The 19,137-nt window shown below is 46.4% G+C and overlaps 1 protein-coding gene across 1 annotated transcript; it reads right to left on the bottom strand.

Moving 5' to 3' along the window:
• Positions 1 to 5,977: 5,977 nt before the first annotated feature.
• Positions 5,978 to 16,268, bottom strand: MCFD2 (multiple coagulation factor deficiency 2, ER cargo receptor complex subunit). Its single transcript, XM_045980436.1, has 4 exons — positions 15,963 to 16,268; positions 10,096 to 10,256; positions 9,157 to 9,316; positions 5,978 to 7,495 (listed from the first exon to the last, which is right to left on the bottom strand). Exons 2-4 carry the CDS (start codon positions 10,242 to 10,244, stop codon positions 7,364 to 7,366), a joined length of 441 nt encoding a protein of 146 aa, XP_045836392.1. The 5' UTR covers positions 10,245 to 10,256; positions 15,963 to 16,268; the 3' UTR covers positions 5,978 to 7,363.
• Positions 16,269 to 19,137: the final 2,869 nt, after the last annotated feature.

Below are 19,137 nucleotides of genomic sequence, written 5' to 3'. Positions count from 1 at the left end.
CTCAGACCTCTTCGCACTAGGTGTCTGGTACCTTCTCTCCAAAGCAGTGCTTCTCCAATTTGAATGAGCACACAGGTCACCAGGGTTCCATTAAAGAGCAGGTTCTGACTTGCTGAGCTGGGGTGGTGGGTGCAGTCGACCATTTATACCCCCCTTCCCCAGGGGTTGCTTAGCATTCTTTTCCCTTCAGATATGGTCACCTTATTCCCATCTCCTGCCCCACAGCCCACAGTACTTGGCTATAGACACCAAAGCCTGCCTCATCGAGAAGTCCTCCCTATTTCCTGCATTCTGATTCTCTAACATCTATGAAGTTCAAGGCTACTCCCCCAGATCTCAATTTGGACCCCTGCTGGATCTCTTCTCTCAGACTCACAACCATGGCCACACCTCCCACCATGCCACTGTCTTTGGCTGTAGCCACGGGTAGGGACAAGGGCACTGAGCCTGCTTCAGTTCAGTCTCCACTAAGGCCACCCCCCTACCACACTCCTCCAGGACACAAGGACCTCTTCACACTTTCTCTCCCCTCTCTGGGAGAGAGGGCCTTTTAGCCTTGGCAGGCATGACCTGCTTGTCCTTCCCCAGCCACCCAGTGGGAAAGCAATTAGAAATTCATGGACAGAGAATGCCCAGTGCAATGTTTCTTTTCAACTCTGGCAGCGCAAAGCAAATTCTCTGAGAGCTCCCGAAAGAAGACTGTAATCATGAGAGCTGCCAACACAGCCCCGGGGCTCAGACGCTAAGCAACAGGCCTGTTTCAACACAGTCCCTGGGGTCCCAAGTTCAAAATGGCCACTGTGGTGTTGAGAAGTCCGTGTCTTTCAATACTACTTCTTGAAGATTTTATCTTGAGATAATTGCAGATAATTCACGTGCAGTTGTAAAAAAAAAAAAGGAGAGAGACAGAGAACGAGCTCCTGTGCACCTCTGACCCAGTTCCCACCCTTCAATGGTTGCATCTTCCCAAACCATAAGGCAGTCTCCTAACCAGGATATCAACACTGATGTAGTGAAGAAAACAGACCGTTTCACCACAAGGATGTCCCATGTTGCCCTTTCATAGCCACACCCACTTCTCGCCTGGTCCCACCTCCTCCTTAATCCGTTCCTATGATTTTTGTCACTTCAGGAATCCTCACTCAGCATAACTCTGCAGGCTTCCAGGTGGTTGCTCGTGATGGACAGTTTGCTCCTTTGGGTTGCTGGGCGGGGTGCCCACCGGACGAATGTCCCGCAGCCTGTTTAACAGTTCACCTGTCGAAGGACATCTGGGTTGTTTCTGATTTGCGGCTATTACACATAAAACAGCTATGAACCCCTGCGTGCAGGGTTTTGTGCAAATATAAATGCCCAGGAATGCAACTGCTGATTCATATGGTAGCTACACAGTTTTTTAAAGAAGCTGCCAAACTGTTTTCCACATTGGCTGTTCCATACAGTTTACTAGTTCAAGTGAAGTACAGAAAACTTGTTTTTCTATTGTTCTACCCTCCTCCATTTGCAATATAATTGTCTTAAATATCTTCTCCACATCACGTACATTTCGAACATCAGACTGTGTTGTAATTTTTGCTTTAACTATTAAGCATAATTTACAAAATTTGAGAGAAGTTGATTGTATGTATACATATTTTTGTTCTCCATGATCTTCCTTCGTCTCTGATATTCTAAACTTCCTTCTTTTACTATGTCCTTACTGTTTAAAAAACTTCCTTAGCCATTCCATTAGGGCAGGTCTGCTGGTGACAAATGTTCTTTGTTTTCCTTTGAGAATTATCTTGATTTCCCTTTCATTCTTTTCTTTTCTTTTTTTTTTAAGATTTTATTTTTATTTATTTGACAGAGAGGGATCATAAGTAGGCAGAGAGGCAGGCAGAGAGAGAGGGGGAAGCAGGCTCCCTGCTGAGCAGAGAGCCTGATTTGGGGCTCGATCCCAGGGCCCTGAGATCATGACCTGAGCCAAAGGCAAAGGCTTAACCCACTGAGCCATCCAGGTGCCCACTCTTCCTTCTTCTTCTTCTTCTTTTTTTTTAAAGATTTTATCCATTCATTTAACAGACAGAGATCACAAGCAGGCAGAGAGGCAGGCAGAGAGAGAGGAAGGGAAGCAGGCTCCCCGCTGAGCAGAGATCCCGATGTGGGGCTCAATCCCAGGACCCTGGGATCATGACCCGAGCTGAAGGCAGAGGCTTTAACCCACTGAGCCACCCAGGCGCCACCCCCTCCCCTTCATTCTTAAAGGATATTTTCATAAGATCTAGAATACTGGATGGAGAATTCTTTCCTTTGATACTTGAAAATTACTGAGCCTCTTCTTTCTGACTCCCATGGGTTCTGATGGGAAATATGCCATCATTCAAGCTGTTTTCCCTTATAGGTAAGCTGTTGTTTCTCTCTCACTGCTTTTGAGATTTTTTTTTTTTTTTTTTTTGTCTTTAGTTTTCAGAAGTTTGACTATGATGAGTCTCAGTAGGTTTCCTTGGGCTTATTCTCCTTGGGGTTTGCTCAGCTCATGCATCTCTAGATTCTTGTCTTTTGTCAAATCTACAAAGTTTTCAGCCATTTTTTCTCCAACCTCCTTCCTCTTCTTCTGGGGCTGATGACAAGGAAGAACATAAGGTCTTTTGTTGTGGTCCCACAGGTCCCTGAAATCCATGCATTTTTTTTATTTTGGGGGGGGAGACTCTTTTCTCTGGGTTGGTCAGATTGGGTAGCATAGATTGTTCTGTCTTCCGGTCCACTGCTCTTTCTTCTATGCCCTCCATTCTGCTGTTGAGGTTTCTATTGTGGTTGTTACATTTTTTAGTTCCCAAATTTCCATTTGGCTACCCTTTATATCTTCTGTTTCTTTGTTGAGACTTGGCTTTTTCATTGGTTTTACGTTCCTAATTATTCGTTTAAGTATTTTTGTCATGACCGCTTTCAAACCCTCATCAGATAATTCTAACACCTGCTGTGAGGGCTGGCATCTTCTCTCCTTCGGTTTGAGATCTTCCTGGCTCTTGGTATGATAAGCGATTTTCAATCGACACTTGGGCATTTTTGTATTATATGATGAGACTGGATCTTATTTAAACGTGTTTTAACTGATTTTCCATGACACCGCTGTGGCAGGGGAAGGGCAGATGCTGCCTGCTTCCTGACAGGTGAAGGGAGAAGTCTACTCCCCACTCAGCCTCCATCAATACATGAGGCCAGAAGCTCCTCCTTACTGCTGGGTGGGGTCAGCAGTTTGGATTCCCCACCGGGTCTCTACTGACTCAGAGACGGAGGTGGTGGTGTTACCACTGGATGAAAGTCCTGACCCTCCACCAGACCTCCTCAGACACAGAGCGGGAAGGGGGAGGGGAGTCTCATTCCAGCCAGTTGGGGGGTGGGATTCCAGGGCCAGGTTCCGTATGTGTGCTCCACTGACCCTGTGGGCAAGACAGGGGCTGTGTTACTGCCCAGGGAGGGGGAGGAATGAAAGTCCCATCTCCCTACCTGGCCTCCTCTGGCACTGCCTCAGATACAGGAAGGAGGACAACACTTCATTACAGCCCGGAAAGGACGGCAGCCCAGGCTCCCTGCTCGGCCTCTGCTGGCAGGGCCACCATTTTTCGTGTAGCACTTGGCTGGAATAGAGCAGTTTTTGTCTGAAAGTTTTGTCTTGTGAGATTGCCCTTTTCTGGCTAGAGAGCAGGTTTTTGGTGGGGCTTTTTTGTGTATGCTCCTTTTGGAATTCCTGGGTTGCCAGCTTCCTTAGCTCCAAGTCTGGGATATATTTGGCAAAAAAACAAAAAACAAACACAAGACAGCACCCACCACCGTGTATTTGCTCACATGCCAATGTTCCTAACCAGTCTGCCTTGTTCTCTCCACCTTTCAGAGTCCTGTGTTTGCTTTATATCTAATTTCCCAGGGTTTTGTCGTACTTCATTACAGAAGCAGAGAGAAGTCTATCTATTTCCATCTTCCCAAAAGGAGAAGTCCTGGGTTTTGTTTGTTTTTGACATCCAAAAGTTCAGACAACGTTCATAGTTTCTGCTACTAATTCCATAGTTGTAATGTTAGATCCTTGGTTGGGTCCTTGATAAATGGATTTCCTCTCGAGGTAGAAATGTGATTTAGCTCTTGTTTTTATTGGGGATGCTATGGAAGGTTATTTGTGTCCTCTGATGATAACATCTTCAGGGGAATCTGGAATATGACAAAAAGCTTTTTTCTTTTTCTCCTCTCTAGAAGGAATTAAAATCCAGAATCTAGACTGGAGAGGTTACATGGCAAATATACAATAAACATTCAGTGAATGAATCAACAAATGAACAAATGCAGGACTAGCCAAAAATTAAAAGTACTAATGTCTCATGTGTTTAGGGAAGCTTGTCAGGTTATACTGTGGGTCTAGCTAAAGGAAATGGGTTCTTCACTTACAATAGAGATGAAGTATTAATTGGTACAACTCTTCTGGACAGCAATTTAGCCATACTTACTAAGGCTTCAGATCATTCAAAATGCAGTACTTCCATTTCCTTAAGAAATAAGAGTATGTTAAAGACTTTATGCACACACAGATATCACATGTAATTTTAACACCCCATAGCAGAACATCCTAACACGTTCTGTAGTTCCTCAACAGACAAATGGATTGACATCCATGATCTAGACATTCAATGGAGTAACCTAAGCAGAGATCTTTCAACACCTGCCCCTGAGGAGTCCTCAATCCCTTCCCAGCCCCTCCAGCCCCCACTGCAATGAGGAAGGGGTCCATGCTCTCCAGCCAGAGTGAATAATGGGTGACTGAGTGTTTCGTACTCTTCAGTGTCAGGCACTTACTAGACGCTTTCTACATTTTCTCTCACTTCGTTAATCCTCTTAACCTCTCAGTGAGTCTTATTGTGTGTGTGTGTGTGTGTGTGTGTGTGTGTGTGTGTGTGTGAAACTAAATTTTAAGTTCATGGCTGGGGAGTAGCAGGCCTAGGAGTCTAACCGGTCTGCCTCAGTCCAAAATTTATGCTTATATAAGGCCGCCTCTCTTGGGTAGACTTACCTCCATTTTAGGGATAAGGAAAGGAAAGTACAGAGCTGTTCCTGATACATTCTGAAAAATCCTTAAGGTGGGCTATGAGAAGGCCAAGGTGTTGTGTAGGAGAGAAGAGGTCAAGAGGGAGGGAGTATGCGAAGAAGGTCTCTGTGTCTGTATAATATCACAGGCTCCTCCCACCAGGGACATGTGTTAAACAGGACCACAAATGCCAGAATGAAATACCTACAGAGAAACTAGCTGTGAAGGAGGAAGGGGATCTCTGTCTTGTCTATGTAATGGGGGTGACTGCCTTCTGAGGAGCTGCTTCTCTGCCTCTCCAGCTGTCTCAGTCCCTTCCTAGCTGCCAACAGTATGAGGTTCTTCCAACTGTGAGGCCCTCATTAGGTCCACCCAGAGGGGCAGCTCTGGATGAGGAAGGGCCAGTGCAAGATCCAAGGATCTTGGGGGGCAAGGGAGAGAGAAGGCAATGGTTAACTCTCTTCCTTCCTATCCTCCCTTCTTCCCTGCCACCCTCTTGCTTTCCTTCTGTCCTTTTCAAATGGCAGAACAAAGTGTTATTCCCAAAACGCCGGAGGAGACTGTACTTTTTGCTTGGGCCTGGGAGACTTTCAAAAATGCTACATAATTAAATTTTCTGGCAAAGAAAAAACCGTTGCCAGACTCCAGGAGAAAACACAGTATTTTCCTAAGCTAGACAATGCTATCATAATCTGAACATGGCCAGGGAAAAAAGGTCCAAAAAGTGATTTCATTCAAAAGAAAAAATGCATCAAAGGAGAAAGTGACTGATTACTGGGAATCGACCCCAGCCAAAAGGAACAGGGCACAGCCAGGGAGGGTTATAGGGCCTGTGATGGGATGGACATATGTAAAGATCTGTATTAAACAAAACCTTCATGTGGGAGAAGACCCCCGTGTGGACAAAATCAACTGCTCTTTATTTTGTTTCATCAGTTTTATTGGTCATATATCCAGGATTCATTATATAAATCTTTCAAAATAACTAGATATTACAAGAATAGTTTACAATTCAGCTCTGATTGCACAAATACTTGACACAGGAAACCATTTTTACAAATACATATGTTTTCTTATAAGAATACTTTAATAAAGAAAATAAGTCTCTATGTGTCTTACAGCAAATCCTATGCAGTTTTTTCCCCCATTCAACCATCATTTTGGGTTTACCATCCCAGCACACTATCAGATCCAATAAACCAAATTACAATTTGCTGCTGCTTCTCATTTTCAACCATTATTGAGATTCGCACTGTTAAGAGTTTTTAGGCTTCTTTTTCTAATCTTTCCTGATCTGAAAGAATTCACATATTTACGCTAGAAGAGGTAATTTAAATGCCATTCCTTCTAAATAGAGCTTGCAGCAATTGGTGCTTGGTGACCTCACTCCTCACTTAGGCAAGACCAGCTAGAAGCTTTATCCCTCGCTGCACCAAGCAGGAGGGATACAGTCCTTGTATTCCATACAGTTTCTAAACTTCAAAAACAAACCCTCAAAACAAGGGTTAAATACAAATATTAAGAAAGCTAAAACATCTGCTAATGATTAGAATAAAAAAACACGTTTAACTTCAAGGTCTCTCCTAAGCTGAGGAAGACATAAAAGAAAGGATGTGGCAGTAGTTCTACAAAATACTGAAAAACCCAAAAATGTTAATCATGTAGGTCAATGGTGTATCCCTTCCAAAGTGCCAGAAGATACAGAATTTAGATGCGAAGTATAGCTGAACTCAGGATCTGGTATCCTTCTTATACAGTGGCTTTAAAATAGCCTAATACTCCCTTGCCCAGGGGCACCTCATCATGGGGGGGTGGTGGACGGGGATGGACAGATGGATGTGGATGGGGGACGGGGACACTTTGCAGAATACTGACGACGTTTACCTGAAGAGACAGGTTCCACCAGGGGAAACATTTTGGCATTTATGCTATTCCTTCACTGTTACTGAAAAGTGTGTCCACTTGGCAAAGCTTGTCTTACTTTTCAGGTAGCCTGAATGAAAACCCAGAGACTAGCAGTATTCTACAGTTAAGTTCCCGAGTACTACGCTCCAATTATCCAATATTTTTAAGAGAATTCTTTAATCAAGCCCTTGTCCAGTAAGAGACTGAACAGTACAGGACTGCTGCATATGTCCCATTTCTCTTATATTGCCCTTGATCCCTCTTTCTCACCCCAGTGTAATAAACTGCTACAGGTTTTTACCAAAATACTGTAGCAATAGTTGGAAATGAGTTATTTTGCATTACCAAAAGTGTTCGGTCACATTGTAACGGGTCACATTTGCATATAACTAAATGGCCAAACAGTGCCTACTGCAGTGATTTTGCAAATTCAGCGTAGTCAATATATCCATCATTGTTCTTGTCATCGTCTCTCAGAACACCATCTATTAAGTTAATCAGTTCAGCTTCACTCATTGGTGGGGCCTGTTCATTCCCTTCCTAAAAAATACAAATTAGACAATGATGAGTCGCACATTTTACTGGAAGTGTTTAGCTAATGTCTAAAATGTCTATGCTCATGTATCCAAAAGCTCCCTCAGTGTAGCATGTGACTACTTCTGAGAATCCACAACCATGCATCAGATAGAGTCAATTCACAGCAATCCAATTTAGATTTCTACTTGCCAGTTAAAAAGAAAGAAGCTGGGGCACCTAGGTGGCTCAGTGGGTTAGGCCTCTGCCTTTGGCTCAGGTCATGAACTCACGGTCCTGGGATCCAGCCCTGCATTGGGCTCTCTGCTGGGCAGGGAGCCTGCTTCCACCACCCCCCCCCCACCCCCGCCTCTCTGCCTACTAGTGATCTCTGTCTGTCAAATGAATAAATAAAATCTTTAAAGAAAAAAAAAAAGAAAGAAAGATGAAATCAAAGCAGGCCCTTGCTTATTTGTTGTAATAATTACTTTTCATTCTTTTCTAATTACAAAAGTAATACACAATCACTGTAGAAACCTAGGTCTGGCTTACACAGAATTATGAGGTTCCTAATTCCCACAAACCCACAAACTCACAACCCAGGCTCTCCCAAGGGTCAGCTCTGGGCACAGCACGCCCTTGGAAAGTGCAAGCAGTCTGTACTGGACAGCATCTTGGGGTCAGAACAAGAAGAGGAAGGTGCTGCTGACCAGGAGAACCTGTTACAATCTTTGAGATGAAGGGACTGGCCCCGCTCCAGAAGCCGATGCAGCAGGGCGCGCGGTGCCGAGTGCGAAGCTAACGCTGCTCACGTCCTCGGCGGACTCTTCCTTTGCCACCCCTCCTGTGTGCACTCTTTGGTCTCCTGCAGCCACCAGCCTGGCCTGCCAGGACTGCTGAATCCCAGGTTCTCTCCCTGATGCAAGTCTCTCCCCACATCCATCAGTCCGCCTCCCAGCCAACGATCTTCCCGTGACACTGCCATTCTGCCACACAGAGCCATTTGTGCTCCCCACTGCCTTCAAAGCAAACCCAAATCTCCTCTCCTGGCAGCCAGCAGGAGCACACTCACATCCCCAGCTCTGCCTCTCCTCCTCTCTGTAGACTGCAGTGTGGCAGAGCGGGACAGACACTAGACCTAGAGACATAATGTCTTGATTTTGGTTCCTTCACCTCTAAACTGGGGGAATAACAGTGCCTGCCCTGCCGACTCACAGGCTGTTGCAAAGATCAAACAAGCTCTCTAACCCACTTGAAAGTGCTCTGTAAATGGCTTTGTATGGAGAACTGTGTAATATCACACAAACCCTCAAATACTGCTGAGTCCCTCGACCCCTTGGGCCCCTGGTTTGCCACTTTCTCAAATAAAACAACTTTCCCCCTCCTCTGCATTTTAATGTGGTCTGCCTTTTAGGCACTGGTTCTCAAACTCTGGGGTACAGCAGAAATGCCTGTAGCACTTGTCAGAGATACAAGGCCCTGGGGCTTCTGCCTCAGTAGGTCACCCTTTGCGCGAAGGGGCTCCGAACAGGAAGAGGCAGAATGGAGTGGGGGGCAGAAAAAGGATATGCAGCAATACTGTTGTACAAGGACAACACAGGTCATCAAGACGGGACTGAACTGCTGGGGCGGGGGGCAGGGGAGAGAGGCTTTCCAAGATGCTGTCCACTGATTCATGCCCGACCTACCTCCTTATGGACATGAGTGATGGCTGTGGAGAGTTCTAGGCCATCAAGCAAATTATTGCCGTCATAATCATGCATTTTGAAATAATGGAGCTGCAGTTCTTGTGGGGACATCTCTGCTTCTGGTTTGTTGATGACACCTTCTAGATGCTCCATGATATGCCTAAAAACCAATAGTTAGACTCAGACCACTTGGCAACAACCCTGGGATCATGCCAAAACCTTAAGGACTGAAAAGTTCAAGATCCTAAAGCTCACCCATCCCAGAAAAACAAATAAAAAGAGAGGCAGAGCACACTCAAGGATGATAGACATAGGCCATGAAAGGGGCAGGGAAAAAGTCAAACAGCTCCCCTGTTAAGCGGGCAAGATTACAGGTGTTTTTCCTTCTTTATTGTTAGAATGCTGCATTAACACTTCGGGGGCTAGCAATTAAAAAAATGGTTTTGAGCCAATTTAAGGATAACAAATACTGTATGAGGCTAACGGGCCCAGGACAAAAGTTGCAACAAATAATTCAATATTTAAATGTGCCAATGAAAAAAGAAAAACGTCTGGTCAGTCAAGAAACCTTAGTTCTATCCTGGGTTCCGCCACTACTACTTGGGTGTATGTGTGTGAGAATGTGTGTGCACACGCGAGTGTGAATGTGCATGTGTGTGTTGGGGGGTTGTCTGTATGTCTGTCTGTGGTGAGACAGAGACAGAATAAATTCAGACAAGTTGCTTATCCCATCTGGGCCTCAAGATCCTCCACCTGTGAAACAATGGTGGAAAAACCTGCCTGATTTACAGATGGCTATAAGGAGTATCATTCTTGAAAAATGTCAAGGAGTTGTACAAATAACAGAGGGAAGTGTGGATAGAGGGAGCCATCGCAGCTGGGTACAGGCTGCTGCTGCAGAGGGGAGGCCCTGGAGCCCAGCCCTGGCTATATACGTACTCTTGGTCGTGCACCGTATGCTTATCCAGGCCCACGCTGCCAGGATGGGAGAAGCTGGCCCCAGGTTCCTCAGCCCTGGAACCTGGAGCACAAAAGGCACAGAGCAGTCCGCACAGGAAGGGGGTTCTGAGCAGCTGCAGAGATCTCATGGTTGCCAGTACCTGGGAGGTGGGGAACACAGAAGGTCCATGTGAAAACACCAGAGCTAAAGTTCTTTCCAAACGTGACACAGTGTGCTTCTGGGGAAGGAACTCAGTGAATGGAACAAGACAAAAGAAGCGAACACGTCCAACTGGGCCCAAGGCCAGCTATGCCACTAGACTGTGGGAGGACCTTGGGCACTCTGAGTACCCAGCATTCAAGTAGGGGGTGGGAGGGCTCCATGACATTTCCTAAAGTTCCTTCAGAATGCCAAGCAACTCATGAGAAGTTAAAAGGATCTGAAGATTATTCCTGCCTATAAGAACCTTACAATTTGGTAAAATGTTTCCAATGGAGAACACTAAAAAAGGCACAAAGTAAGGTGTCCTAAAGCAAAATAAAACTGAAAGTTTAGAGGAAGAAATTTCCTCTGGGTGAGGGAAAAATCAGGGAAGGCTGATGGACCTGGGGATACTTTTGGGCCTGGACAGATGAGTACGCACTGGACATGCAGGGACTGAAGGACTAAGGCAATGGTGTGAGCGAGAAGCAGGTCACACAAGTGGGAAAGAAACTCCAAGTGGTTCAGTTGGGAGGAGCCTAGAGGGTATGAAGCAGGCAGAGCAGTGGACAAAAGGACACACAGATTGACCAGGCCATATGGGATATGGCTTCACATGGTAGGCCAAGGAAGCTGGAGGATGAATGCGGAGCCACAGAGGATTTGTGAGTGGGAGAGGAGACAGAGTTGGTTTCAGAATGGCTCATCCAGCGGCACAGTGAGGGGAAGGTAATTTGTGGAGCAAGACCAGAGTAGGAATGTCGTAGTTAAGGTAAGTGATGAGGCAGGTCATACGATGAGGCAGGTCACATGAAGGCCTGCACTTAGGGACATAGAGCAAAGGCTATTAAACCCTGCCTCGTCCATCTCCCAGGACTGTGACATACTCAGTCCAACCACTGTGGAAGAACTCTGGAAAGAAGAATTACATAGACATTAGGAGGCCATCAAGTACCCATGGAGTTTGGAGAGACCTGGAACTATGGTCAGTAAGACATAGTCAGCGCCCCTGCAAGCTCCTGAGGGCAAGAGTGCTTTATTCCCAGGATTCCCCACGAAGGCTCAAGCAGGCCTCAACTAACTCTGTTAAACTGAAATTCCCAGTCCTTCCGGAGACTTACAGACGGACCTCAAAAAGGAAGGTGAAGGACAGCCAAGAGACCTCCCACCAACACAAAGACTACACATTCACCTCCCAAAAGGCAGTGCAGATTCCGCTGGTAACAAGGCCAGTGACTTCTAACGGGCCAACTATAGCCACCACCCCAAACTGACAGCAGTAAAGAGAAAGCTTAAGGTAGGAATCATTCCCTTGCACCCGGCTCACACAGAGCTGACTCCAAAGCTGCTGCTACCTCCACTCCCTGCACCTGCAGCTGAGAAGTACCTGTGTGGCACCCATCCCAAAAGGTGGGACTCTGGGAGAATGTCATCCCTACAACGTTCGGTAATGTTTCCCAAACCCATTTTGCCTATTAGCAGTATCCCCTCCAACAGTCCCCTCCCTAATGGAACAACCATCACTGGGATATAACTTCCAGAAGGCCAAAAAGCAGCATCTAATCTTACTACCGTATAGAGACATCATAATGCAATGTCAAACTTAACAACAAGAAAAGGTTTTTAGTATACTTTAAATAAAAGAGAGCAGACTGCTGAAGTCTGAAAAGAATAATTTTGTAAACAAAAAAGTATATGTATAGTTCATACATAAAACAATGACTAAAAACTGTTAAATATTGTTTTCGGAATCATGAGATGTGGTTCTAATATTTCTACTTACTTTTCTATGAATTCCAAAGTTTCTACTAAAAACATGTTTTCTTTACAAATATGTATTTAATGTAATTTACCCCCCATAATTTTGTTCCAATATGTATGGATGGAATAAAAAGGGGGCTTTCATTTAATTCTCATCTCTAGAAAATAAATCAGGAACAGAAACCACATTTCCAGTTTTATCAAATAAAACTGTCCAGACCCTGACAAGAACACTGCCACTGTACCTGGTACCTGAAAACAAGGTCTCAAGTTACTCCTCGCAGGGACTGCCCAGGCCAGCCCAGAACAGCTTGATCTAACCACGTGTCTGGAAGTTCAAGGACAGGAGAGACCAGAGAGAGAAGCCAGTTCCTCCCAAACACCATAGACTCATGCACAGTAGACATCTCTTTCTCCAGCAGGCCTTCTTCAATTCCGAGTCTGGCTTAGCCATTCTTCCCATATGCTTCCCAGTGCCTCCCTTCAGAAGGGTCCTGTCTGACAGCTGTTGTGAATGAGACCCTGAAAACTGCCTGATTACTTGTAAGTCCTCCTTCTTGGACGGAGCTCTATGAGGGCAAGGACTGAATCCACATTCCCAGCATCAGGCACAGTGCTTGGCAAAAAGGCTGGTGGTTCTCAGCCTGTGTGCCACGGTCCTTAAGGGCTGGGAGGATTCCCGCCTTCACAGGTATGCTGCCAAGTTTTGATATCAGTGTAACTGAGCATAAAGGGCATAAACCTTTTTTTGGGGAGATCTCTGTCGGACAGTTGGGTGATCGATGAACCCAAAGCACCTAAACCATACATAGGTTAAAACCTATAATTCCGGGGTACCTGGGTGGCTCAGTGGATTAAGCCACTGCCTTCGGCTCAGGTCATGATCTCAGGGTCCTGGGATCGAGCCCCACGTCAGGCTCTCTGCTCCGCAGGGAGCCTGCTTCCTCCTCTCTCTCTGCCTGCATCTCTGCCTAGTTGTGATTTCTCTCTGTTAAATAAATAAAATAAAATAAAATAAAAAAACAAAAAAAACCCTATAATTCCTATAACCATATGGTTGGAGGCTTCATGTATCAAATTGTGTGTGTGTGTGTGTGTGTGTGTGTGTGTGTGTGTATGTAGGAAGGACAGGTTCTACTTAAATAACACCAAAAAGCAACCAAGTGATAAGTAATATTATAACTATGGGTCCACATTATCCCTTCTTCAAGGGAAGCAAGAACCACTGGTTTTGAACATGCCCATCTTGGTTCGCTGTAGCAGATTTCTAAGAAAACACAAGAAAAGCCCAGTCTACACCCAATCTACAAACACGGAGGTGAAATTCTCCCTCCAAGTGCTACAACAAAAACAGGGAATCTGTCACCTAACAAATTAAACTGTCACATTCCAAAAGAAACATAAGCAACTCCCTTTTGCCTGAAGAACACGTTGCATCACCCACACTCCAATAACTTAGTTCAAGACCATGAGCAAACAGCCTGGTAGATAAGCCCCAGCAGTTCCCAGGCTCACTGCCTTCTCTGAGAAATTAAAAAAGACCACAAATTATTTTATATGTATATACATACATGTATATATATACACAAATATAAATACAATTGAGAAATTATAAAGGCCAAATTATTTTTTTAAAGTTTTTTTTTGGGGAAAAAAACCCAAAGGAGAGACTTCTGAAAGCAACTTCACAGCCCACACCATATTTGAGACATCCCTCACGAGGAGGAGCCTCAGTCCTGGGAGGAGAGTGCCAGGCCATGCTCAGTGGTGGGTCTTTTGCAGTGCCTGGAGTGTAACAGGGCTCCCCTTGCTGATCCAGCAGCCTGTTCCAGGCCCGGAATCTTTGCTCCCACCGTTCATTAATCTGTCTTCCCTCTCCCTTCCAGGCCCCGTTCACAAGTCATCTGGGGATTCTTCCAGCCACACCAGTCATTCTCTCCTCCCACCTTAGTCAGCAGCCTCTCAGACACACAGTCACAAACTGTTCTCTTTCCCTCCCTCTATGAGGGCCAGCCTATCTTTTCCGTCTCTCCCTTACTCTATCACAATGAGCTAAAGTGCCCCCAGAATAGCACACCTTCACACCTACTTCAGGGCACTGGGTTCTGGCACCCAGATATGTTGTTCCCTATCACAGATCTGGCCCAAGTTGGAAAAATAACTTCCTTTTGGAGCCCTCCCACTAGGGCTGGCCTGGCCAGCATGGCCCACCGTCTCCTGCCGTTGTGTCATTTGCCCTATCAGCATGTAAGAGTTGGGAGCCGGCCTTCCTCCCATACAGACTGCAGCAGCTGTTAGCAGATTTTCTCTCATGCCAGTGGCCCTCAGTTAATTCGAACTCAAAGCAGCCACACTCACCAATATCCAGACACCCTGTACCCAAAATCAGTGCCAAAGAAAAACTCTGAACAATACTTCCCATTTACCACCGCTTTGGTCCTGAAAGGTAACAACAGAACAAGGTTCCTAGGCCAAAGAAATTGCTACATGGGTTGGAGGGCAGAGGGGAGTTGAAAACTGGTTCTGAAAAGCAGGGCATTCAATAACTTGACCTATATATGTTTATCTGGGGAGCCCATGAAGCGGCCAAGCTTCATTTATGCATTCAGCCAACACACCCTTTACTAACAGCCTGGTGCCACACAAGGTACTGAGGGCAGAACACCTGACCCACCTGTCACCAGGATTACAGCCTGGTGGAAGAGAGGCCAGTCAACAGACACCTGCGGAGTACCACAAGAAACCCCAGCCTACACCTGGAGTAACACGTGAAGGACAAGAAGGATGTTTTCAACTAAAATGTAGTACTTCAGGCAGAACGGAAACAATGTAACCAACACCTGAGCCTGTAAGAAACTTCATCCAATTCAGGAACTAAACAAGGCTCCAAAAGGTTGATGGCACAGTAGAGGCAGATGGAAGGATATGATTAGCTTGTCTGAAAATTCTGCAGGCTGGCCGCGAACTGAAATCTCATACTCTAGGACACGCAGGAACTATATACCTGGTCCATGTGATAAGGAGGTTTGTGTGGCCAGAGGAACTAATCCATCAGAGCGGAGTGGGGAAGACAACTAGAGTAAAGCAAAAAGAGGAAAGAGAGAGTTCATGAAGGGCCTAATATAAGCTCTGTTTTAGAGCCTGGAAGAACAATGAGAAGCCTCTGAAGGACGGAAAGGGAATGGGGGAAGGCGTCTGGTGCCACGACCAGTTCTGTGTTTTAAGATCTCGCTCTGGCTTTCCAGTAATTACAAATTACAGGGGATCAAGAGGCGCTGGGAACAAGTCAGGAGGCTGCTGAGGTAGTCCAGGGGCAACGGGGGCCTGAGCTAGCTGCAGCAGGGAGACTGTGGACCAGGGGCGAAGTGGAAATACCTGAGAGTTGTTCGATGGATTCGACTGAGTGGGTAAAGGGGTGCCGCGCGGGAGGGGAGAATGATGCCCAGGTTTCTGGCTTGGGGCGCCGGCTGCAAGGGGATCCAAGAGGAGGTCCGCTTCCCCTGCCTTCCACTCGCCCCGCCCGGGACCCATTTGTCTCCATCCCCCAGATGGGATACCCGCAGGCACAGAGATGAACGCCCCGGGCCTCCGTGCAAGTCGTCCGAGAAGGCAGGGACTTCTTGGCCCCAGACGGACCCATCTGGCTTCAAAGCCCCCGGCGGCCTCTGTTCCAGCAGAGAGTCTCTTCTCCTAGCCGGCTGAGCTTCCTGAGGCAGCGACCCCCACCCAGGCCGCTGCCGTCCCCCGACCTGAGCCCGGGGACCGCGAGCCGGGAAGAGCAGCGCCGGGATCCCGCCCCACTGCGGACCGCCTGAGTGCTGCCCCACCGACCTCATTACCTACGTTGGGGTCACGGGCCTCAGAGGCCGAAGCCCGGGCCTCAGGTGTTACAGGGTTCACTCACCCTCACTGCCCTGTCTCCAGTTCTCCTTAGACGCGAAGGCTTCCAGCATGAACCTCGCCAGCCCCCGTCCCCTGAACGCTTTACTTGGCCCCGCCCCCGGCCTGACTCTCTGGGCGCACGCGCGCTCCCTTCTGTCCGCAGATTGGCGCCACAGAGCCCCGCCTCTTCCCGGGGTCTAGCGGTGTGGACCGCTGGGGTGATTCCACGTGTAAAGGGCTCAAGGCCATCAAGGACCAGGCAGAAGCAGTTCCTTTGCTTGCCTTCTCTAGGGCGACAGTCGGCTTGGGTCTGGATTGGGCTACCTGAACCGACAGGGTGTCAGCAGGTTGCTGGGAATGTAGGAATGTAGTCCGGCCTGAGACGGAGGATGGTTAATGCAGGTGGGTCAGACGCTACAGCTGGCTTCCCGTCTGGTCTGCCTCCACCTTTACAGGTTCCTTGGTTCCTCCCATGGCAGGTTGGGAAGAGAGATCATAGGAATTCTAATTCTTCTCCTGATGAAACGCCTAGAAGAGTTTGGAGCCAGCCATGGATCCTGCGATTCCAAGACTGGCCTGCTTCCAGCCTCTGCTTGTTGTTTTCCACAGGCTGCATTATCTGCAATACTTTTCACTGGTATTATACGAGTGCCGCCAAGATTTTATGGGCAGCCCAGTTCAAATGCCACCTAACTTGTGCAGTTTGTGGAATCACCTGCTATCTTAGTAGAAGACAAAGCACTTCAAGAAAAAAACAGGGCGCCTGGGTGGCTCAGTAGGTTAAGCCTCAGCCTTCGGCTGGGGTCATGATCTCAGGGTCTTGGGATTGAATCCCGCATCGGGCTCTCTGCTCAGCAGGGAGCCTGCTTCCCTTCCTCTCTCTCTGCCTGTCTCTATGCCTGCTTGTGATCTCTCTCTGTCAAATAAATGAATAAAATCTTAAAAAAAGGGCGCCTGGGTGGCTCAGTGGGTTAAGCCGCTGCCTTCGGCTCAGGTCATGATCTCGGGGTCCTGGGATCGAGTTCCGCATCGGGCCCTCTGCTCAGCAGGGGCCTGCTTCCCTCTCTCTCTCTCTGCCTGCCTCTCTACTTGTGATCTCTCTCTGTCAAATAAATAAAATCTTTAAAAAAAAAAATCTTAAAAAAAAGAACCATAAAAAAAAGAAAAAAACAGATGCAAGCCCTGCGCACATAATGCTGCTCTTACAATTTTCTCCTATACAAGACTGTTGTTCCATGAAGAGCTACTGACCAGATGGGTTAATGAATGTGGGACTGTCATTTTTTAAGTTCCCTATCCCACTTGTGTTCATAAAGATACATACTCATCTTTCATGTGAGGCTAGATCCAGAAAGGGAGAGACTGGGAGAGAAAGAAAGAGGTTAAGTAGATGATCCCAGAACACTCCCTGCATTCTGCTTTAGGACATCAGTGCCTTGAAAGTTGGCCAAGGTAACTGCCACTGACAGTGCCTCCTCATTCCTTCTCCCATCTTCATCTGAGACTGAAATCTGTCAGCCCTCTCCCAGAGAAAAAGCCCAGGATCTCAAAGTCCCTGAAGAAACCCTCTTAATTCAAGGCCCTGTTCTTTCCTTACTCTGAACTTGTTTGACCTAGTTCATTCTTCAGCCCTGCACCTGCCATCCATTCATTCTTCCATGTGCTCATTTACTCATTGATTCAGTAACATTTCTTGAGTACTTCTTATGTACTAGACACTGTGCTAAAAGCGACCAGATAGACAAATAAGACATGGTCTTGAGCTTTGATTCTGTTTGCCTAATGCTTCCACTTTTTCTGTGGATCTTAGCCTCTATCATGTCTCTTGGATTACCAACTGCTCCCTCTCTAATAGACAATTCCCATCATCATCATACAAGCTTGTTCTCATTTCCTCCGCACCATGCTACTGAAACGACTAACTCTATGCAAATTCAGTGGTCCCTTCTCTGTTCTCTGTTTTGACTTGCCCTCTCAGTACTATTCAACACAGTCATCCATTCCCACTTTGAAACACTTTCTTCTCTTGTTTTCTGACATCATGCACTCTTAGTCCTACTACCTCACTGGCTATTCTTTCTTGGGTTCTTTTCACTAGCTTATCTTCTGCTCAATCTATAGATATCAAAGGGTCCAGGGATGGTTCTATCCTGAGTCCCCTTTTCTTTCTTTCTTTCTTTCTTTTTTTTTTTTTAAGATTTTACTTATTTATTTGAGAGAGAGAGCATGAGAAGAGGGAGGGTCAGAGGGAGAAGCAGACTCCCCACCAAGCAGGGAGCCTGATGTGGGACTCAATCCCAGGACTCCAGGATATGATCTGAGCTGAAGGCAATCGCTTAACCAACTGAGCCACCCAGGCGCCCCGTGAGTCCCCTTTTCTATCTACCCACTCTCCTTATATGATTTCATCTAGTCGTATGGATGTAGGTACCATTTATAAGCAGGTGACTTCAAATTTTTCTTTACTGATGACCTCTCCCATTCCTCAAAAAAACCCCTGCATACTTGACATTTTACATGAATGTCTAACTGGCATCTCAAAACTTAACTTGGCCTCCTGCCAAATTAATTTTCATCCCTAAACACGTACCTTTCTGTTTTGTCCACATTAGTAAATATCACTGCCACCCATTTAGTTGTTTAAGCCAAAATTCTAGGAGCTACTCTTGTTTTCCCCCAGCTCTACTGAAGTACAATTGGTATCCATGAAACCATCATCGGCCACCTGGACTACTGGGAGAGCTTCCTAACTGACCTTCTCGCACGTCTCCTCGTCCCCATTCTAGTCCATGAGCGAGAACACACATTAACTTAAGCCATTTTGTAGGTGAATATTCTGTAGCTTGTAGCCGAACGCATTCCTATAAGGCAAACAATTCGGTACACAAGTAGGACACTAAAAACAGACAATAAAATATGGAATCAGCTAATGAAGGTTATGGTGGCCAGTGGTGAAGCCTCTATTCCAAATTGGAAAGTTGGTGACTAACTTGCTGAGCCTTAGTGCAACAAACCATTGTCACTTGCCGTGCCTTGGATACAGACCGCATGTCAACCAACGTTGTGTTGTAGGAGAAATCTCAGGAACGATATGAAGCATTCGTGGTGGTGGCCTTTTTTTTCCCCCTTCAGTAGCTTTCAGCAAAGTCCTTTGAGAAAGTGACAAATCTAGATTAGAGATATCTGATTTGAAAGCA

This window comes from Meles meles, chromosome 16 (assembly GCF_922984935.1).
Source record: "Meles meles chromosome 16, mMelMel3.1 paternal haplotype, whole genome shotgun sequence".
NCBI classification, from domain to species: Eukaryota; Metazoa; Chordata; class Mammalia; order Carnivora; family Mustelidae; genus Meles; species Meles meles.
The sequence above is the reverse complement of the archived record's forward strand: the minus strand, read 5'-3'. Positions and strand labels throughout refer to the sequence as shown.